This window comes from Lepisosteus oculatus, chromosome 4, assembly GCF_040954835.1.
Source record: "Lepisosteus oculatus isolate fLepOcu1 chromosome 4, fLepOcu1.hap2, whole genome shotgun sequence".
In the NCBI taxonomy this organism is placed as follows: domain Eukaryota; kingdom Metazoa; phylum Chordata; class Actinopteri; order Semionotiformes; family Lepisosteidae; genus Lepisosteus; species Lepisosteus oculatus.
In genome coordinates this window covers 36342557-36365306 of record NC_090699.1, presented here as the reverse complement: position 1 = coordinate 36365306, position 22750 = coordinate 36342557, and the positions used below count along the sequence as shown (strand labels likewise).

Genomic DNA, 22750 nt, shown 5'->3' with positions numbered 1-22750 from the left:
GGTATAATCTGGAAGTAAGTGGAGAAGAACATCAGGGGAAGGTACAGCAGGATAGGATGGGTAGACAGACAGGGGGGCATGACGACAGTGATCCGGTGCTCGGGGGATGTGACAAGGGCAAACAGATCCAGACAGTCCAAAGTCCAAAACCGGGGGATCCATCCAAGACGATACAAACAAGGTTAAAATCCAGAACAGGGACAGGGAATAAAACCAAGGTAACGAGGTCAGGCTCTCTGAGACCCGGACTCAGATGGTCAGGATGCTGTGAAGAAGCCTATGCCATCGGGTCACTCCAGGACGGGCTGGTAGGCGGGCTTCCGGGAGTCCATTTCCCAATGCTGAGCCAAGAATAGCGAGAGCGTCAGGCTTAAATAGTGAGACAAAACAAGAGGCAGGTGCACATAATCAACTAAATACGAAAGGATCGGAGCGCCTAGTCATTTCATTAGACGTGTCAGTGCCAAAAGAGTTTTTGGTCAACAGTTGTTTGCCAACAGGGGGGCTGCTTCCACCCATTAGGTGGGTTGGTGTAAAGGATCTATGGATGCATGAGTAACATTGTTTATCGGCTGTATTGTTGTTTGGTATCTTTGACATTTTACAGTACATATACTCACATGAAAAGAACATACTGTATGGAAGGGAACAAATAACAGAAGGCCATTTCTCAAATCTAGCTCACTTTGTTTCTGCAAGGCGTTTTATCAGAGGATATCATCCAGGTATTTCTAGAAGGAAGCCACAGTATTTGCTAACATGTTCCAGAGTCCCACAACCACTTGACTTGATGTTCATGAGAACTAAAACTCTTCAGAGTAGGTTAAGCATGTGGAGCTCCTCACTCCTGTTGGAAATGGGTACAGTTCACATTCCCAAGAGATTCTGTTATAACAACTCCAAGTTAAAATAGAGGAAACACCAATGTGTTTAAATAACAAATTTATGCCCTGAAGGATGACTCTGTAGACTTAACACAATGATTTTAGAATATAACAGGCCCATTGATTTTTCTCAACAATTTATTTGTATGTAGTATAAGCGTGTGTGAGTCTTTCATGGTATATATTGTTTAGGTCATTAAAGTTGTGCAAATGACAGTAAATTATTGAGACACTGTAATCATCAAGATACTGAATAACCAGGTGAGATTTCAGTCCAGAATCACATCCCATATTGTACAAGGAGGAATCTTTGTATCAAGTATAAACTGCAGTAGATTTGTGCAAACCTGTGACACATATATTTATGAAGCACATGTGTTTGGGATAAAATATTTCAAGCCCTAATTGGCCAGATAACGTGAACAAGGTCATATTCTGAGGGGAGAGTTTAGAGTATCCAATCAAAACTAACCTGCATGTCTTGTAAGGTCTTGGAAAGGGGGAGGAAACATGGGTATTTGGTGAAAACCAACAGGGGTACATGGGGTACTGTACATTCCACATAGAAGATACCAAAACAGGAATCAGACCCAGAATCCAAGAGCTTTGTGGCAGCAGCACTAAACGTATCAGAACTATGCCGTCCACAAGGCACTAATACTGATAAATATACCCTGAGGCTGTAAATGATCAGTTTAATAATACCACAAAATTTCTGTATGTGAGATTCACATGATGATGAACAATCCACTGCTGCTGTTGGTTTTAGTTACGGTAATTCCTCAGGCTGAGTCAGAGCTCTGTTCAGCTGAAGTCGTCAGTTTTTTCAGCTTTATTTACAGGGGAAGAAGTTATATGTCAGTGCAAACATGTCCGTGAACAAGTACTGGCACTATTTAGGTCAACTGATTTTTATCCCATTTACAGCAGTATTCACACTCACAGAGGAAGTCTTACATGCAATGGTTGCTTGCATGTTTCTTTAACCCTTATCCTCACAAAGGTAGAGGATGATTTTCTAGACTATTACAGTATATATTTTGAGTAATTATGTAAGTGGATAATAGTAGACATTTGAGGATGCTGGAAAAATTATTAGAATTTCAATTCTACTTTATAGTAGAAAGTGCAAGTAACCATTGTGTCAAGGTTAAGTAAATAATTCCTTCAGGGACTATTATACAAAGAGATGTGGTATTGCTCTGGAATAAAATCAGTAGTGCATTTGTTTACAATTATTTATTTTGTGGTAGCATTTCAATGGTATGAAATCCTGCTCACAGTATGAAATGGTCTCTTAAACTTATTTTAACATTTCACTTATGTTCCAAACCAAAGTAAAACAACAAGCAGTTATGCTGCTGTATCAGGAGACACATATACAGTAGACTGTTATTATATCTGATGGGTCAGGTAAATTACAAGGCACTCTTCCCAGTTCATGATGTTAGAATAAAAATGGTTCAAAAAGTTAGATTCCCTCTCCACTGATATCTAATATCCATCTCTTATGAAAATGTCTGATTCGTTGATCAAAGAGACACACTAATGAGAAAATGTCATTGCTGGAGAAGCACCATACCATCGGGAAGTAGTAAATTACAGCGATAATCACTAGCACTGCAGGATAAATATCGGTTCCACCTCAGCTGCTAAACAAACAAGGAATCCATACAGTATCATTACAATAATTAATACATAGCTGTTAAACCAAACCATAGCGAACACAGTGGAACTGTTCTCCCTCTGCAAACAATGTTTTACCACACAACAGTGGAACATTTCACTATTAAACATCTACTGCCCAGAGACATTTAAGAAGCACAGAGTCCTGTCCATAGAATACTAATAAAATGTGTTTTTCAAAACACCCGTAACTTTTCAGGATTCCTGTTTTGAAGGTCTCTGTGTGTCTTGGCGATACCAGCTCCAGGACATTTAGGGAGAAAGAACACCACGATGCTGTCTTAAGCCAGCTCTTCCATGCAGCTGATGTTCCTGACTAACATCCTCGCCCACACCTCCCTGACAAACAGAGCCCCTACATCTGCTGTCCTAAGGCGCTCACAGGCTCTTTTCTACTCTTCCAACAGGTAGTGGCACATCCCTTGCCACACCCTGGCTAAATATCTGCTCAGGGATTAAAGACTGCACAAAGCTCTATCGGCAGTGTGTCCTCACATTACTAAATGCGTGATGAGGCAGGAGGGAAAATCCCAGCTGATAACCGCATCCCCTTAGCTGAAAAAAAAAGCTTTGGGGTAAAAAAAGAATGATTTTTCCTATTAAAAGTCTGTTTTAAAACATTTTAAATGACCTCATCTGCAAGGTGTGTGCTATTTATTTAAATCCACGGAAATGAATATATCAAAATTGTTCCGTAGTAAAAAATGGTAAAGCTTTTTGACACACCAAAAGCTATAAAGCATCAGAGTCAAAATATGTAACTGGGACACAGTGATTCGTACTGGCATGTTTGTTTTGGGAGGATGGAATAATACTTCTCAATGAAATTCCAGAAGGACATCCATCTCACTTGGGTAATAAGAAAAGCAAAGTATTCATTTGAGAAACTGCAGGGTATTTCCTGGAATTGTGTGAAAACGGCTTTAAAGAGCTAGCAACCTTTAAGCAATTGGTTTTGTTGCATTTAAAACCACAGATCACCATATTCAACCAGAAAATCCATAGACAGCAGTTTAAACGAGTGCACCACAAATGTGCATGTACAGTAAATGTGAAAAATAAGTACTTTAACATTGTGGTATAGTTAGGAAGAACATTTCAGTGTATGCTCACACATCTGTTACCATTTTGCTCCATTACTTCCACAATCATGCCAGTATGATTTCTTATGACACGGTTTTGCCAGTACAGTGAAGACAAGAAAGCTTTCCAGCATCTGTTGCTTTCAGTTGCCTTAAAATGATTTTAAAATGCCTTCAGTCAGATTTGACAAAAGTAAGCTTTATAACTTAAGAGTTAGGGATCCAGGCTCCTGTGAAGCGTACAGTAGTTTAGGACCCTATGCAGACGGTATAATCCGGAAGTAAGTGGAAAAGGACGACGGGGAGGAGATGACGAGGATCAGGAGGATCAGGAGGGGTTGACGGGGTGACGGGGGGTGTGACAACAGTGAACTGGTGCTCGGGGGGTGTAGCCAAGGCGAACAAGTCCAAGGAGTCCAGGGGGGGAATTTGGGGTGAAGACCAAAACTGGTGATCCAACTTAGACGTGACAAAACAGAGTTAAAAACCGGAACGGGATGGGGAATAAAAATGGGATGACGAGGCCAGGTACTCTGAGCCCCAGACTCAGATGGGTCAAAATGCCAATAGGAGACCTGTGCCCTCAAGCCGTAGACATAGGGCAACTTGATGGTAGGCAGGCCTCTGGGCGTCCATCTTCCAATGCAGAGCCCAGAGTAGCGAAAGCGCCAGGCTTAAATAAGGAGGGGCAGGATTGGGGGCAGGTGCATGTAATTAGAAAAATGAGAAAGAGGAGGGGTTACAATCCTGACAAAGAGGATATGTACATTTTAAATTTTAATTACAACTAAATTAATGGGTTCTAAGTGATAAATATGATTGTAATGTTATAGGCGAATTCAATTTTATAACACTCACATATTAGGGTGACAAAAGCAAGCAAAATGCCAAGGGACAAAAAAGAGGGGGGGGAATCATTTCTCAAAGCGATGACTAAAGTAGCTTCCTATCTTTCCTTCTGCACAGGGTCTGTCTAATACAAACCCAACCAGAGTGCCCTGTTGTGCAGTTTCGAGCATTTAGCTCTTCCAGCACAACTGTAACCCCTTTAAGACGTTTAACTCAGCCGGTCGAATAATCCTTCACAGACATTCTAAAGACACCCTCAAGACTTCACTCTGCTTCTGTGGAGGTAAAATAATATTATTGCAACACATTTACACTACTGGTATAGTACTACATTTTACACAACATTAAAGTTTGTTATGCTACAGATTCAAAACTTCGGGTAAAGGGACTTTTTGCCTTTAAGGTATTTATTCTACCCTTCAATATTTTAATAAGAGTAATAAAATAATGCATCAGGTAAAGGGACTTTTTGCCTTTAATGTATTTATTTTGACCTTTCAAGAGTTTCATAAAAGTAATAAAAAGTTATCCAGCTATGTAAATCTGACTCATGAGTTTGCAAACCCAAAGCTGTACCGTAAAGTGCCTGAACAATTGAAACATTTCTCCTTACACAGATTAATTCCTGTTCATCTCATCCCACCGCCCCCAGCATGATAACTCATCAGTGCCTTTGTTTCACGTGGCATCACATCAGGGCAATGTCTGCTACCATCCGTTTATGCAAGGTGTGTGATTATTAAACAGCAGGCCATGATCGGACCATTGCCCTTGGGTGTGGTGCTATCAGCATTACGCAATGTACTAGGCAGAGATGTTTCGAGAAATAATTACCCTTGGGAAAATGGCGTGGCCTGCACCCCTCTTCAGAACCCTCTTCACTAAACAGCACAAATTCCAGGAACGGTTCTGTTACGTATAGTACTGGAAAACTAATATATAATCCCAGACAAGTGTATATTCACTATTTTGTACCTGTTTCATGCAAAATTGTACAACAAAATGTGAAGAATATGCCCCAGTTCATAGAAAGAACCTCAGTTAATGAGTAAGACTTTTTTCAGTTCTGAGTCATCTGGCACTGGGTTCCTACAAGACTTTTTCAATTGTACTTGAATGAGAAGTCCAGAAAAAAGGAAGACAAAACTGAATCAAGAAAACCCAGACAAATGAGGTTTACTTTGTTACTTGAAAATGTCTGGAAAAGATAGCTTTTGTAGTATCAGGCAGTTAAGAACACGAACAATTCAAGATTTGGATTAAGCTTTAACCCGTTTGGCTGAGGGATTGACAAGCCGGCCACACGTGTGTGAAGATGCTGGACCCCCCCACATCTCCACTAAGTGGTACGAGCCAAGCAGCTTCTGAATGGGCTGGGCAGAAGGATCCGAAATAATTAATGCTGGCAGAGGGGGTGTTGTGACCCATATCTATACACAGTCAGTCTGGCAGAGGCCTCAGCTATAAAATCCATTTATAGTTTGGAAAACTAATCTTCCAAAATTTAAAGATGCTAGAATCTGTGAAACCTACAGTTTGTTTTTGTGCGCCATTTTTATTCTATCACTGCAAACAGGGCTACAGTTTTAAAATAATCTCACAACAAATAAACACTGGAAGCAAAAATAGGTCAAGAATTAATCAAATGTTTGTTTTAATCTTCTCCTTTTTTATGTACTCTTTCCAATACAAGTATCTAAAACATGTTGTAATCAAGGGTAGAATAGAGACCCTTCTTTCAGTCTTAGAATAATAGTTACACTGCTTGTGGCAGATTATCAAAAGCACTAAACCTCCCAGTAGAAAAGAATCCCCTCAGTGTTTTCAATTGAATCAGAATCAGTGGTGCAGAAAGCTTCAGGATTCTGTCATTTTTCTCTTCTTTGGTTTCAACTGCCCAAACAGAAACTTCACCGTGAACAAAGCAGTGTCAATATTTATTATCTTAATCTTTGAAATTTGTCCTCTAAAAACAGTATTTTGATTCTAATTGTTTTCCTATTATATACAGATTAATTTTTAAACATCTTTGTTGGTTATGAACTTAATTTTCTAGCACAAGAAAGCTTGTTCATTTATGAGGTGAAGTACAGTAAATGTTAGATATCAACTCTTAAATTCCATTGACTGAAAACATGCCTTTTGCCATAGCTTTTCAGGGATCTCTGATACTTTTAAAATTCATTTTTGCAGAACAATACTGTACATCTGAACACCATACAATACAGACCATAACAAGGAATTACGCAACAGAACGAGGCAATATTTATGATAAAAAAATGTAAAGAAAAAGAAACTTCCAAGTTCTTTGAAAGTCCAAACAACATTTGCTTCTTCTCCAGAAATGGATTTTGACATATGTTGTTTGGGCAAGATGTGTTTTGTGCTGTTTTGCTTTTGATTTTGGGGAGTGGAGGGGCTGGGCTTGTATACTTTTGAGTCTGTATAACATTCTGTAAGACAAGATAACAATGTTTTTTCATCTGAGTGACCATCCAGAACAATGGGTCACGCCTACTGTACATGCACGCCCTGGCAGATAATAAACACTTTGCAGTTTTTTTTTCTAATAACTCAAGAAACCTTTCCTGATGCCTAAGAAACTGTTGTCTCAGCAACTGGTTCAATAACATATCATTATTCATAACTTGCTAACCAGAAATGTACCACAAATGCATTTTCTAGCCCTGTGCCAGATCAAATGGATCCCAGGTGTTCTGGTACACACCCAGTGCTGTAACAGGAGTACAGTCAGGAGAATGCACTCTGAAAATGCTTTGTGTTACACTCAGTTCTATGGCACCACAGTATGTTTATCATAAATTAACAGAAAATCCTTTCAGATTGTAGTGACTCACTGAACAAAGGAAGCCTTTGTTGGAATGTCTGGGACAGTGTATAGGTCAGCTGATTTTTTTTTCTTGCTGAATAGGAGTTAGGAAAAGAGGCAAGAGTTTTTTTTTAGAAGCTCGGGGTGTCCTGAACCTTTTGTTAACCTAACTTAATTATCTGGATTGATTTCAAAGATCTTGCTCTTGGTACTGTGACCTAGAAGTCAGACTGGTTCTCAAGTAGAACTGCACAAAATGAAAATGTATGTAGAATAATTATTAAGGTTGTTTGAGTGTAAAATTTATATTTATGGGGATGAGACTCAAAACATTGCTTCACTTAAAGACACTGAATAGCCAATAGGATGGCAGACCAAACGTACATTAACTTACGTCATATGGCCACCTGATTCTCACAATATCTTGTCCTGTTGCAGTTCAGGGTAACAGGACGTTACCCACTGACAATGGACCTGAGCTCCTATTAGACCAGAAGGCATGATACTGGGCTATAACACTCTTAATCATTCCATACCACACACAGTCTGAGGCTAAGCCTTGACTTTAAAATGAACAGTCTGTTGATCTGTGAGCTTTGAAGTCTGCAAAACCTTCTATCATGTCTATGCAAATTGCTTAAATTCACACTTCACTTAGAAAATGAGCATGTCTGTACTATAAACTGTATTGTGCTTGCAGTTTCTGCCATAAACTTTAATCTAGTTGCACGATATACAATTATAACACAAATGTTAAGAGGTAAGAAAAATAGATTTGCAACAATTTTCACATTATTTTTTTCTTTTATAAACAAGAACTAACTGCAAAATAAGGAATCACATTTATATCCATGTTATCCATGTTCTAAGTCTTCACAGCATTGGATTGTTTTAATGAAACCTAGACTGCATGATCAGGGCAGAAAGCAGACTGGTGTCCTTGAATGTTGTGAACAGCCCACATCGTTTCCCCAAAGCAGTTTGTGTGGGAGACAATAAAACCTTGCAGCATCTTCATCATTTCATTCCTGGAATGGTTCTTACATCCTGGAGTGCCTGTATCTTCTGGTTTAGTTCCTCCCAATGCTAAGAGGCACTAGCTTCTGGCGAGTGGATGCCTTGCCTTTAATAACACCTCCATCACTTCAAGTGGTGTCCAACACCCCATCATCTGCATATATCAACTTGTCAAAATCGCGTGCCAACATTACACAAGTCCACAACTGACAAGTCATGATCAAACCATCCTGTACAGATGGAGAACTTAATATTTAATTAGGTGAATAATCTAATTAGATTTTTATACTTACAGGAAGAGAGGCAATTTACACTTAAAAGGTTTAAAAAACAAATTGGTAGCTGAAGAAATCATTGCTTTAATTTTTTTAATAAAGATTTACACAGCAGTGCTTTCAGGGTTTGGTATTCATATCTGGCAAGCTGTGACTTCAAGTGTCTTCGGGTGAAATTATTATTTATGTCAACCTTGCTGTTCTTTTACTAGACAGGAGCTGAAATAAAACTTGTAAGAGCAGGTACTGAATACCAGGACTTGGAATTTACAGTTCAGTAAGAAGAAAGCTTTCACATTTCATCTGACAATTTTTTTTCAGCTGTTTGTCCTATTTTCACCTGATTCACAATTTCTAACCCGGTTTGTGTAATACTACTTTGCAAAGAAGCTTTGCTGTCAACAGTTCATGAATTCCATGTTACCTTCATCCTTTGCTCACCCTCTAATTTTTTAAAAGACCACATTTCGGAGACTATCTCAGTATTGTTAGGAGAGAAATACTGTTCACATTTCATTTATTTGATGTACAGTAATTAATGAACGTTATCTGTTGTGTTGCACAGTACCTGTTAAAATATAAATGTAAATGTAAACTTACTTGCAAATGTAAAAGCATAATATGCAAATATAAAAATAAATAAACTGAAGAATAGTATAACTTCTCAATTTTTTCTGCTCTAACACTAATGCTGTACAAGTACCATGTCCCCACCAAAGGAATGTAAATACTGTGCATAAAGTCGCTGCACTCAGTATACAGTACATACATCATACATGTGATCAGTACATATACAACGTTTTATGTACTTTTATGATTTGTTGTTCCATTCATTAGCAGATTTCACATTAGCTACATATGATATAAAACACTTGAAGGAAGTATGACTATGGTATAACCAGGCTGCTTCTGCAGATGGGTGAAATATGTCCATTCAGTTTCACTGAGCCTGACCAGGAATGAAAACAAAACAGTGAACTGGAACCTTGCATTCAAGTGCTTCACTTTCCATTCATCACACAAAGATGACTCATTGTTTTAGAGTGAACAGTAGGAGTCTACATGCATGAACACCTTTTTTTTTGTATTACAGTCATAAACTAGAAAACTCCAAGCAAGCATTTTTGAAGCCCTCAAACCAATCCCACAACACAGGGTACCTTTAAACGAAGAGCTTGAAAGACGAAGGCAACAAGGAGATAAAAGTCTTACAGTATCTTACTGGTACTAGCTGGATTTAAAATATAAAATGTAGCATATGGAGTAAAACTGAAGTCTGAGATGAAGTGGCTCAAAACCTTTTGAGTAGTAGTGATGGGCGTGATGGGTCATGTTTCTCAACTGACCATATCAACTTTTCAAAGGAAAACTGATAAAGCTTTACTTGTTTGTGAAAAGATTCTGTCAGAATCTGACAAGATTCAAGTCAGGAGGTGCTGCAGCACATAATACTTAATGGACATAACTGTCAGGCCATCAGTTGTGATGACACAGGTAATTTTTGTCAAATGTAACAGCTGATCTGTCTCTGTATACTTCACTAATATGAAGTGGCTAGTTCAATAGGCCACCAAACACTAGCAGGTGGGAATTCTAAATCCTCATACTACTTGATAGCCTCATAAACAGCCTATCTATGTTCACACTTAAAACATGCATTAATTGGTACTGTACGTGCAACACACCATAAAATACACAAAGCTACATTCAAGCTGGTTTTAAAAGGAAAATGAATAAAAACAATAAAATCAGACACCCGAGGTACTGTAGGTAAAATGAGTGTGTTCAAACTATGAAATTCAAGTCAAGGCAGGGCAAGGTTCCGATCCCCACCTTTCTCCTGCAGGGTATGAAAAAAACACTGACTGTACCACAGGAATACAGCACACTATCATTGTGAGACACACAGGGTGTAAATCTTTTGGCATGCAGCAAAAAGCAAAAAGTCACTCAAGGCAAAGAACAGGCAACAAGTCTCCCTCTCCCATCGATTCACAAAAGTTACGAGCACAAGAAACTGAGAAACTTGGGAGCTATAAAATTGATCTTATTCCTTAATTTTTTACTATTTTCTAGGTAATAATCATATACATACAGTATACAAAACATGTGTTTTAATAAGGCCCATATTATTTGAACATATATTTTACTTTAAGAAAAATTGCTAACGCTGGACCAGTTATGGTTGACACCGTGAAATAAATGTCCCTCTTTTGTAATTCTCATCAATTTTGAATTTTGAAGATAATGCTTCTGAGAGTTTTCCAGCTACAGAGCACTAATTAAGAAGTCCAATATTTTCCCTTTAAAGAAATACCTGTGGAATGCGTTTTAATTTTCAACATGTTCAGATTTTGCCTTTATTTTAGTTCTTGATGTAATAGGGCCCATAACTAAATAACCACTCTGTGCATTGAAATAGCATGGAATCAAAATTTTTAAAAATTTAAAAAGTGTAATAATAATAATAATAATAACTGCTTACACTTATATAGTGCTTTTCTGGACACACCATTCAAAAAGCTTTACAGGTAATGGGGACTCCCCTCCGCCACCACCAATGTGCAGCCCCACCTGGATGATGCGACGGCAGCCATAGTGATGCCAGAACGCTCACCACACATCAGCGATCAGTGGAGAGGAGAGCAGAGTAATGAAGCCAATTTATAAATAGGATTATTAGGAAGCCATGACTGGTAAGGGCCAAAGGCAAATTTGGTCAGGACACCAGTTAACACCCCTATTCTTTTCAAGAAACACCCTGGGATTTTTAATGACCACTGAGAGTCAGGACCTAGGTTTTACGTCTCATCCGAAGAAGTCCCCATCACTTACTGGGGCATTAGGACCCACATGGGCCACAGAGTGAGCGCACCCTTCTGGCCCCACTAATACCGCTTCCAGCAGCAACCTTAGTTTTTCCCAGGAGCTCTCCCATCCAGGTACTGACCAGGTTCACACCTGCTTAGCTTTAGGGGGCTGCCAGCTGTGAGTTGCAGAGTGATATGGCTGCTGTGTAGGAATCCCTTGAAATTGTTTTTTGTTTTAATTATATTTTTATCGAATTTCTATTTTTTAAAACGTTCAAGAATAAAAATGCATTCCAATACTTTTTTAACCAAAGACGCAATTGTGACGTAAAACTAAATGATTTTTACAGTACATAATTCAGTTTAAAGTGATCTATAATAATGCAGCATATAAAGATACCATAAAGTACTACTGTATTTCCCTTATAAAGATTATGTGGATGGTCTTGGTAGCAATGTTTGGGTAACAACCGTATTGCATTTTGTGAGGCACAATCATGAAACAATGAACCTCTTTTTTTGATAAAGGGCACTCAAATTGTGGACCAAAAATATTTCCGGTTGGATGCTGTCATAAATCAGGTCGCTTCACTGTATTGTCAGATATTGTAATTCTTGTATTTTCTCACTCAAGGGATGGCTTGTTATCTTAACCCTAACGAACCACAGGTGCATTGAGATTAATGTTATTTTAATGACAATTTTAATTTTAATTTTAATTTTAATATTCAAGATAAGGAGAAAAGCTTTATGGAGAGTAGGAAATGTTTGCTCTTTTACTAAATCTGTATAATTATTAAAATGTTAAATAATCGATAAATACATTGCATTTAAGCTTTGATAAAATTATGTTATTTTATTTTTCTTTTTTTAATGAGAATATTTGCCCGAAACAGTTTTCAATGAGAAGTGCGTTTACTGGCAGGATAAACCAACGTCTGTTCTACACATATTTGTCCTTTCAAATCTGTAAAATACATTTTACCAATTAATAAAGCCACCAGCTACTAAAACATTAGACGTTTATCAACATTCGAAACTGAAAACCATACAAATGTAATAAATAATTACAAATATTATAATTGTGGTGAAATGTTCGAAAGAAGAAAGTAAAATCAGTTTCTGTGTAGTCTAATCTGCGCCAAACTTTTCAAATTAAAACTACAATTACCACAGAGCAGTGGTATTTGGCGCATGCGTTCCCTCAACACCGGGAAGTAGCGGCTAATTTGAAGGAAGTTACCTTCGGATAAACAGTCAAGTGTTGGGCTTGTGTTTTGGATTATTAGTGTCACGGATAAAATGTGACATTTCTGATTATATATTCACTAAATCAATATATGAATAGTACTGTACGTATAGTTTGTGATAATATCGACTTTGTACTCCATTGATCGTGAAGAATATGCAGACAACTATCCTGTTTCCCAAGGAGAAGCACAGCTGCTGGTGTCTTAACGAGTAAGAACGCAAGTTAAAAAAGAAATATTAAAAACGTATAATAGCACTTATTTACATAAACCAGTTTATATTATATTTATATTACCTTGAATTACAATTAATAAGAAGGGCATTCGAGGGGAGATAGCAAGAGGTAAATTATATTAAGATGAGGTGCGTGTTTATAATCTTAGTGTAAAACATTTTGTATGTAAGGCGAGTACCATCTTACGTAATTAATGTCAGTACTTCAGGTAGAACAAGATAATTTCTAGGTTTATTCGCGAACTACCTGCAAGGTTTCCTGGAGATAGATCATGTCGTGATATTTTGTACAACAACTTGGGTTATTAAGTGAGGCTTTGATTGTCAACTGTGGTATTGTAAGCAATCTTATTATTTGACATTTGCTTTTTTTAGGTAATCTTGTACAGCTCAGCATGGAGACACCAAACACAAGGAAAACAAAGCCTGTGTTCTGCACGCCAGACAGCACCTTGAATTCCACACCCCATGGCCTCAGTGTCAAACAGGTGCCAGACCTAGACAGACGTGTGCGGTTTTAAACTCTTCCTATGAGACTCTATGCTCCTTACACTGTCACACTGCCATGGCTGAGGTATTGGTAGAGCTGTTTCCACCAACTTTATTGTCCCAGAAACAGAATTGTGGCTACATGTCAATGTAGGTTTAAAGGCAAACCACTATTTACTTTAATTGGTGTCACTCCTTTGTGTAACATCCATTTCAATTATTCTAAAAGCTTACATAGATCAATACTGAGACAGAAAGGTCTCACATCTTACTGGTTATTATAGAGTGAGTCTGTATGTTGTGCCATTGTGATCCATTTAAATCCATTTTACCTCTGGATTTTCAGAGGTAGCTGTTTTAAATAGTCTGTTTAAATTACATTTGAACCAGCCCTCCTCAATCCTTTAATATATTGGTCAGTTTGTAGGTCTTCTTGTCAGAACGCACTGCTGAAAGACTCTTGAACAACTGGCTAAGTATTTATACAGTAGGTCCCACACTGTTGTTTATTTTGACACGTCTTGTAAATAATATTTATTCACTGCGTTCTTTTCCGAAACGATGTCTGCCTTTAATGTTTTTCAACAGCGCTGACTAACCGAATGCAACCTGAGGTTGTTTCTGTTCTGGTTTTAGCCGATGAGTGCTTCACTGAAAGAAAGACTGAAAAGAACAAGGCGCTCTTTTCATTCCCCATTTACGGTGGCAAAACGGCTTAAAATAGATCCACCCGAGGCAGAGGACGACTCGAAGGTGCAGGAAGTGTCTCCAAAGTCCGAACGTGACCTGGACAGTGCCGGCGGGAACACACTCAGCATTAATAAAGGGAGGCCTTGGGAGAGCCCGGAGGTGACCGATACTTCCAGACAGTGGGATGTGTGCAGAACCGGCACAGAGAGTGGAAACGAAGCAGCACAGAGCAGTTCCTCCAGAGAAAGAGCTGATCCTCCCGCACAGATAGATCTGCTTCAGCTGAGAGACAGGCTAAAGAAAGAAGTCGGAGAAAAGGAGGAAATGCTGCGGAGACTGAAGATGGTTAGAATGTACAGAACAAAGGTATCTCAAGCAATATGTCAGATATCCTCCGATGTACTGTGCTGTAAATTGAACAGTGAGCGGATGTACTTTCTCATTGTGTGAAGTCATGTAATTACATGACTGAAAACATGACATTAAAATATGCTATAAGACTATAACGTTTTGGCTGTGGAGCCTTCTTCAGGTGAGGGCACCCAAAGAAGGCGCCACAGCCGAAACATTGTGTTTCTTGTCTTTTCAGCATGGAATAAACCTTTACTTGTTCCTTTGCAGCTTACGCACGCTGACTCAGCTAACTACTATAACACTAGAGTATTATTGCATTTTAAATGAACTGTAATTGAGAATTGGAACTAAAAAAGAAAACTTCAGGACATTTTGTGATATTTATCTGTGCCGGTTCTGTAGTAATAACTATGCAAATTGCAAATAAAACTTGGAAAATATTTCCATGGTACTGGATTATGCAAATTGAGTACCATGGAAATATTGTCCGTTTTATTTCTTGCAGTGTGAATTAGCTGAAAATGTCTTTTTTTATGTTTAGAATGAAAAATCAATTTCAAGTGAGAGGAATTCAAGTTATGGTGACATGATAAATCTCTGTAGAAGCTGAGGAAAAACCTCAACAGATCTGGTGCATTTTCTACACTTCAGAAAATGGAAGTATTTACAGGCCATATTGTATTTTTCTTTCCAGAATGACCTGGATAAGCTACAGTTTCTAATCAACAAGTGGAGAGGCAGCAGCCAGGCAGTACTATATGAGCTAAAGTCAGCCTTCTGCACTGATGGGAGACAGCTTAGTCTCACACAGCTTATAGATCACTATGGGCTGGATGACCGCATTCTGCACTACAACAGGACAGAGGAAGAGTTCTCAGACCAATAAACTTTACAAAATGGAACAATTTTTTTCTCCTGAAATGTTCACTTAACAGTTTTCTTGTACTTTACATGAACGTTAACTCTCTTTAAAGAGTCTGGTTTCTCAATTCTGTGAAAAAAACAGATGGTTTTGAGATTGAGCCTATATTTTTCAATGTTTTGTTGACTGATTAGTTCCACTAAATCTTTAAAGACAGGACACTATATTAACGTTTATATGCTGGTCAAGTCTATTTCAGTTTGTTATAATGTAGGCAGTGTTGTTGAAATTAAATCTTGTCTTCCTTAAGTCAATATTTATTTATTTTTTTGAGAAGTTAATAAATACAGTACTTCATTGTGTACCTTCAGTCTTTATTCGTAGAAGTACCCATCTCATGCCCTTTAAGATATAATACGATTGTTAAAGCAGTCAGTTACAATTAAGATTAGCTTTAGGCCATAGGTTTTTTACACAAAAAAACTATTGACGTGTTTAATATGTCTATGTATTTTATGAAAAAAATGTAATTGAAGTGTTTGGCTTTAATGGATGGGACTGTGCTGATGCTGTGAGTTCTAGTAAAGCAGTGGTGTAAAAACCCAGTGTCCTGTTTTGTCATGGGCTTTCTCCAGGTGTTCAGTGTTCCAGCTGGACCAGGGCTGGGAATGTCTTCATTCTCAGTCTCTCCACCTCTGCTCGGAGGATGGCCACCTCCTGAGCTTGTGCTTTGGCCAGATCCACCAGCTTCCTCCTCTGGATGATGTCTTGATACCGCTCTTCTGTGGTGGTGTCCTGGTTTTGCTCCACAGCTGTTAAAGTTAAAACAGTCTATAAAGGAACTGAATTTCATAATAAACAGAGGTAGGATACACAATAAGTGAGAGTGCTACAGGGGCTTACAGAGAGCACAACATCTTCTGCCACATACCAAAAGGAAAGGCCCAAAACTATTAGATAGTAATCCTCATTGTACAAGTGCCAAATTAATGAAGGAAATTCTTTGTTCCTTGTGTTCCTAACAGAAGATGACTGGAATAAATGGGGTAGAATTTCATTGTGTGGATTTAACCTTTCTCTGCATGTCATACCAATCCAGTAAAGCCCTTATGGGTCCTCAAAAGGATCAATGTTACCTCACCTATAGCGTCGTAGATGTGTCTCCTCTCTGCCACGGTCACCATCATCTCCTGCAGCTGCTGATCCAGGATTGCATTGGCCTTTGCCTTTTGTGCGGTCTGCCTGTTCAGTTGTTTGATCAGCTTCTTGGTATTGCTCACATTCTTCTTATGGTTCTACAAGGTGACATGATTTTTGTGAAACTGTTTGCATTTTCTGTGTTAACTAGATCTCTTTCCAGTTTTTAAAAGAAGCATGTTAACATTATTTTATTCCCATTTAATACAAACTGTATGTAGATAAGTTTAATATTTTCTTTCAAATCAGAGATGATATTTCCTAGAACATTCTGAATATAAGTTATTACAGATCCACGACAGATATGTTTTGAAAATAGATTTCCAAAAATAATAATGGGATATATGGAATTGTATGCGCTTCATGTGTGTTATACTGGTTAACGAGCTTATTTATAATGAGTGCTCACTGAAGGGACACCCATTATAGAGAAATGGCAGCTGGTGGCCATGGCATGGCATTAACTACCAACAGCTTCTCTCTGAATGACTGTGAGCAGTCTGTGCTTTAAATGATTTAAGTACATTTAGCTTCCCTCACATTAACTTTCAATGACAGACATAACATCTGGAGATGGGGATAGTTAAAGATTAGCATGTTTACCTCACCTTTTCTTGCATAGAAAGTGTTTTTTGCAAAGTCGAAAGCTGTGTGGACAGACGGTCATCGTGATCTGTCTCATTCAGGTACTGAAAAAAGAAAACAGCAAAAAAATATGGTCACTGTTAAAATGGAAATCAGTCAGATGTCTTTTTACCATGCCAATACTTTTTCTCCCAAGCAATTTCAATTTCAAAGCTGCGATGAAGAATAGCTGAATCAGTATTTATTTTTTTTAACTAGAAACTGTGGTTTAGACTAAGTGTAGTCTAATGATAAAGTAGTGGCTGCAGCGAAATCAGAAGTAATTATTTCATAAGATATCTAATGCAGTGAGTAGATCAACACCAATTAGACTGGCATGGCTTTTTTTTACTAAGGTAAGCTTCTCAGTCTTGAAAGGCTTTATTTTAATTAAAACTTGTAATTGCCAGGTAGCTTCCTCTTCGAGACTGATGATCACTGAAGTAACATACTGCCTGCAGTTCTTGGGTGACCCGCAGCATCTGGATATCCCGGGCTTTATTGTGCAGGTCTTCCATGTGCATTCGCAGCTTCTTGTGCTCCCACTCCTGCTGGATGATGCCCTTTCTGAATTCTTTACTTTCCACCATACTTGCAATCTTCTGCTCTCCTAAAGTCTTAGTGAGGACACAGAAATTGAGACATGAAATGAATCATCCTCAACCTAACCAGTCTGTTCAGGCTGAAGGTATTCTGTTCCATTCTGTTCTGGAAGACCAGAGTGGAAAAATACTTAATAAGCCCTAATGAAAGCATAGCAAAGTAAAACTATGACATTTCTGTAAAGCATAGAGGGATATACTACAGTAAACCATGATATCAACCATGAGAAGCCATCACACAGACAAGTCAAGTGAGTATGATGCTTTAGAACTGTAGTTATCACTTGGGAGAAATACAGTTACTTTTGGCAGCTTATTAAGATTTACAGTATTGCTTTTTTGCACCTGAAGAGAAGAACTTTAATTAAATTGTAGAAGCAGGATATTCCAAACCACAAAGTAAAAGAATGTGCATTTGATTTAAAGCGTTTAACAATTTAACCAAGTCTATTGATATTGATACATTTACTGTTGTACATGTGTGATTGGTGCACAGAAATGCACAGTCCCTACCTTGATAGTTCCATTAAGATCTTCCACTACACTCCTGTGCAGTAATACAGAATCAGAATAGTCTGCAATGAAGTTCCCGGTCTCCACTTCCACCTGGCCTTGCTTTATGAGGAACTGGACCATTAGATCCAGCTGGAATCTCATCTTCTCATCGCGTGTCCTGTGTAGAAACAAGTCATTCATTTTTCAGGAGGTAGAAGTTCAATTCTCAATCAATGTGCACAATCGAAAACTTTCTGTGATTCTTTTTACACAAAATTAAGGTATTTTAAATCCAAACAACATATCATGTGGTTGTAGTAGTAGAATAGCAGTATTTATAAAACAGAACAAAGCCTGGCAAGTGAAAGTTTAGTTGTTCCCACTCCTGTCACAACTTACCTTCCCTTCAAACTGTAATCTTACAAACTAAAACATGATGCTTGATAACTATTTTTTTGGGAGATCTATGACAATAAAGAGGGAATCAGTGAACTCTATACTATATAAATAATGAGGTTCCCATTGCTTTACAGTTCCTGGATCCTGGGTTGGATTCTGAGCTAGGCAACTTTGTGTAGAATTTGCACGTTAGTGTGGCTTTTCTACAGGTGCTCTGCTTTCTTTGCACTTGGCAAAGATATGCTGATCAGGTTAACTGGTGTCTCTAAAAGGTTCCTGTGTCTGTGTGCCCTGGTGTGGATTTGTGTCCACTCCAGGGTACAGTTGCACATTGCACACTGTGTTTGCTGGGACAGGCTGCAGATCGCTGTGACTCTAAATTAGATTATATTGCTTTAGAAAATAAATGGATGGAAATACAATGAAGGACACAATGCTCCATCAACAATCAAAATGACTGATGCTGAATATTGAAGTAGAATCTAATGTTGAGGAATCTATGCAGACTTCATAACAAAACAGTGGAGTCTCATCGCTGAAAAATTCCAGCAATACCATATGAAGACACATTTTATATGTAAAAGGTTACTAAACCACTTATAGCTTGAATTGAAAAATTGTAGAAAATACTAGACATTTAAAAAATTACAATTACACTTTTAATGTAATTATTTTTAAAAGTAATTAATTGAAACTAGTGCTACTTGACAATGTGTCACACTGAAAACGAATTGCCTATATTTACTGAGGTTGAAGGGACTTCATAATTAAATAACTGTAAGTGTTCACAGAGAAAAGTATAGTGTCCAATATAATACATTATGTATTACACTATATTTCATACAATATACTGTATATACTTTATGGAGTTAACTTAAAATGTGACTTTCAGTCGTTCTGGTAAAAAATATTTCACTATAGCCCACCCCTCAGTTTACAATAATTGGTATTATTTTTAATAACTGCATTTCAGGGTCTCACCCATTAAGCTCATCTATGATGTTTTTAATATCCTGTTTCACACAATCATCTTCTTCAGTTCTCTTTTGCAAAAAAGCTTGCATCTCAGCAAGTGTCAGAGCTTTTAGTTTCACCTGGAAAAGGAGAGAAAGATGTGAAACATGGTAGCTTCATCATTATAATATACTACAACAATCTTTGTTTTTCAACCAGAAAATCTGTCTTAAGCATGAGATTTTTTGGGGGTTTACTGGGGAAATATTCACATAATGCATTTGACCTCAAACACCCTTATAATTTTAAAACATACATTTTGGACTACCTGAGCTAGATAATACAAGGCTCCAAAACTGTTATAAAGGACTTTTAAATATTTATATACATGAAATAAACTGAATAATAAGTTAATAGATTTTTGCACTTTCTACATCTACATTAAAAATGGTCTTATACTGTATATATATACAGTACTTTTCTTATGCAGAGGTAGATGTTTTGTATGATACTGGGCATTAATCTGCCCTACAGTCAGCTTTCAACTAGACAGCAAATGGACTCCAGGCAATAATCTGAGCAGGCCATGCAGTACAGATCCAGCAGCATTGATGGATTTTCATTGGCTCATGTCAAGACCAGTTGTGGCATGTTGTGTGAATGCAACTTGCTGATCCAGCGGAGAATCCTCACCTGTTGTTCGCTCTTCACCTTGGCTCTCCTGGTCAGACAAAAGCGTTCCCACACTGCAAGGTCTAGACCCTCAGGCATGTTCTCTACCGCATCCAGCTCATCCATGGCCTTCATCAGCTGAGACAGACCTTCGCTGGCTGCTCTAGCTGACTCCGGCCGGTCTTTGAAAGGACTGGAGTTGTCTGTTTGAGTCCTCATTCTTTGGACCCTGTACAAAAGCATTAGCTGACATGAATCAATTCACTTACAGTATGTCATTGACTAATCCACACATTGGCTAAATCTCCAGCTGCATGCTAACCAGTTGCCAGTACCCCCTGGCAAACACAATGGCTGCAATACTTATAGACCAAGAAGGGACTAGTGTAGATGTACATTTCATAGGGAATTTCCTGCAATGCTGACTAACAGGAGCTTAATTTCTTATTAATTCAGTATTTTTGCAAATTGAAGTCAATTATTTAAAGGTTCCACTGCTGCATGATTGGGAATCAGATTTTATTCAGATTTTGAAACCAAGCAACCAGTGATACATATATTTATCACAGTGTTTATAGACAGCCAAAGATTACTTTTTGTTGGTGATTTTCAAAAGTGACTGATGTGAATTTTAAGCAACAATATTAGTACTAACAGAGACAAAACTTCTATACTGTTCTGTTATGTTTTCACATTCATACACTGCAGTGCATGGTCTATGATTAATTTATGTCTCTATGTTTATAATTTATGTGAATACTGTCTGATATTTCACCTGGGTCTGCGCTTATACAGCTTGTACAGGTGGTCAACTAAATGGGCAGGTACATCGCCAAACTCCTTCCTGAACCCGCGATCAAGCAGCTGAGTGGGAGAGAAGAAAATATATTTTCATTTTAAAACAACGATTTCCATTTAAATGTACAACTAATCTACAGTTTAAATATATATTTTCTGCTAAGTAAAAGCCAGAATCACAATGATATTTGATTCAACTATGAAATACAGTGACTGTTTTTTAAAATAATACATTGATATTCCTTTTAACAGTTGTCAAAACTGTTGTTTTAATCGAAGGGAAGCTATTGTATTTGTAAAAGAGAGAGAGATGCTCTAGAGGGATTGCACACAAGCTTTGATGTCTCAGTACTGTTGCAGTAAGGAGTCTTGTGGCTATCAGATCCATAATATACAGTACCAACACATTTCAGGACAACTTCAAGGTACAGTAACTTCAAGAACCTGGGAGCTAAGTCATGATTTGGTAAACCTAGAATAAACTCAAAGTCTTACTTTGTCCTCTGCAACGACATTATCATAGTTTTCTCTGAAGGCATCAACTTCTTCTTTGCATTTCTTTACTTCTTCTGCAATTTCATTCTGTCAGCAACAAGAAGCCTATATTTTAGCTATGTCTCCATATAATAGTCTGCATTTTAAATACATGCAATCAAAGATCTGGAAAATAGACATGCAACATAGTTTAACATCTCGTTAAAGTTTACATTATAATATGCAACATAGTTTACCTTCATGTTTAATGTCTATAAGAGATCACATTACTGCTTTGCTAAGCAATGTTCAATAAATATCCAGTGTTCAAACTACAGAGCTAGCTCATACTGTATAAGGATTAAAACTAGGTCTTAACCAATAAAAGTGAATGTTGTTCTTCAAAATAAGGGGATACAAACATTCTTGCATCCAAAGGTGATGTACTGTAGGTATTACACAAGTTTGTTCTTGCTAGAGGTGACACACCCTTAAAAGCATAAGAGCTGCAGCACAACATGAAACATTTATATTACTGATCTCTTACCACTGTTTTTCTAATTGAAACATCCTTTCTATAAATTATTAACAGTTTTCAATGAATTCATAGTATTAATGAGTAAAATTGTATTTGTTTAAATCTTAAAACAGATGAAGTAGAGACACTTAAGGTCTCTGGTGTCTGGTGACAGATTGCTACCCTCATTTTCCTTGTTTTTTCAAGTTTGTAGTTAAGTTCTTTCTCTCTGTTCACCAGCTCTTCCTCGATGAGAATTGAGTAAACCAGATTTGCAATCTTCAGCTCCTCCTGAAAAACACAGTAGAAGTGTGATCGATGAAAGGGAATTTTAAGCTTAATTTGCCCTTTGTGGTAAGCAAGACTTAATGTACTGTATTTGATCAAACCTCCATCACAATATTCATTTGTTACCTCCTTTTAATATTTAGTGATGTTTTTCTCATACTTTTATGCAACAAGATTATAGCTTTAAGTTAAAATGTTCAAATGACACTAACATTGGGAATATAAACTACACTTTCTGTATTCTGTATCATAATAATTCAGGAACATGCCGCAGCACACAGTGTCTATACCTTACAGTCACAAAACATTTCCTTGATAATAGAGTGGGTGTAGACATTGACAGGTATAAAGTTCTTCCTGTTTGTTCAGATTTTTGTGGTTAGTCATCTGGTATAAAACAGCTGTGCAGTTGTGTAA

The 22750-nt window shown here is 37.7% G+C and overlaps 2 protein-coding genes across 3 annotated transcripts in view; one reads left to right on the top strand and one right to left on the bottom strand.

Moving 5' to 3' along the window:
- The first annotated feature begins 12662 nt into the window (after positions 1-12662).
- sfr1 (SWI5-dependent homologous recombination repair protein 1) lies at positions 12663-15356 on the top strand. 2 transcript variants are annotated; one of them, XM_006630823.3, is made up of 4 exons: positions 12663-12894; positions 13294-13406; positions 14044-14463; positions 15146-15356. In XM_006630823.3, the coding sequence occupies exons 2-4, from the start codon at positions 13314-13316 to the stop codon at positions 15335-15337; spliced, it is 705 nt and encodes a 234-aa protein (XP_006630886.3). In that variant the 5' UTR covers positions 12663-12894; positions 13294-13313; the 3' UTR covers positions 15338-15356. The 2 variants fall into 2 exon arrangements, with proteins under 2 accessions (XP_006630886.3, XP_069045280.1); XM_069189179.1 differs by lacking the exons at positions 12663-12894; positions 13294-13406 and adding an exon at positions 13414-13492.
- Positions 15357-15670: 314 nt separating this feature from the next.
- cfap43 (cilia and flagella associated protein 43) overlaps positions 15671-22750 on the bottom strand; it is a 30094-nt gene continuing 23014 nt past the window's right edge. The window contains exons 29-38 of the mRNA XM_015347581.2: positions 22229-22336; positions 21550-21636; positions 21032-21120; positions 20278-20485; positions 19612-19724; positions 18250-18409; positions 17587-17751; positions 17119-17199; positions 16455-16608; positions 15671-16125 (exon numbers count right to left, since the gene is read on the bottom strand). Coding sequence (XP_015203067.2) covers positions 15953-16125; positions 16455-16608; positions 17119-17199; positions 17587-17751; positions 18250-18409; positions 19612-19724; positions 20278-20485; positions 21032-21120; positions 21550-21636; positions 22229-22336 — 1338 coding nt within the window. The 3' untranslated portion in view covers positions 15671-15952. The remainder of the gene's footprint in view (positions 16126-16454; positions 16609-17118; positions 17200-17586; positions 17752-18249; positions 18410-19611; positions 19725-20277; positions 20486-21031; positions 21121-21549; positions 21637-22228; positions 22337-22750) is intronic.

Bases quoted from the DNA above. Each gene is read 5' to 3' on its own strand.
- sfr1 (XM_006630823.3), top strand. From the start codon at position 13,314: ATGGAGACACCAAACACAAGGAAAACAAAGCCTGTGTTCTGCACGCCA. The intron at 13,407-14,043 runs GTGCCAGACCTA...TTCTGGTTTTAG, and splicing joins ATGGCCTCAGTGTCAAACAG to CCGATGAGTGCTTCACTGAA. The intron at 14,464-15,145 runs GTATCTCAAGCA...TTTTCTTTCCAG, and splicing joins TTAGAATGTACAGAACAAAG to AATGACCTGGATAAGCTACA.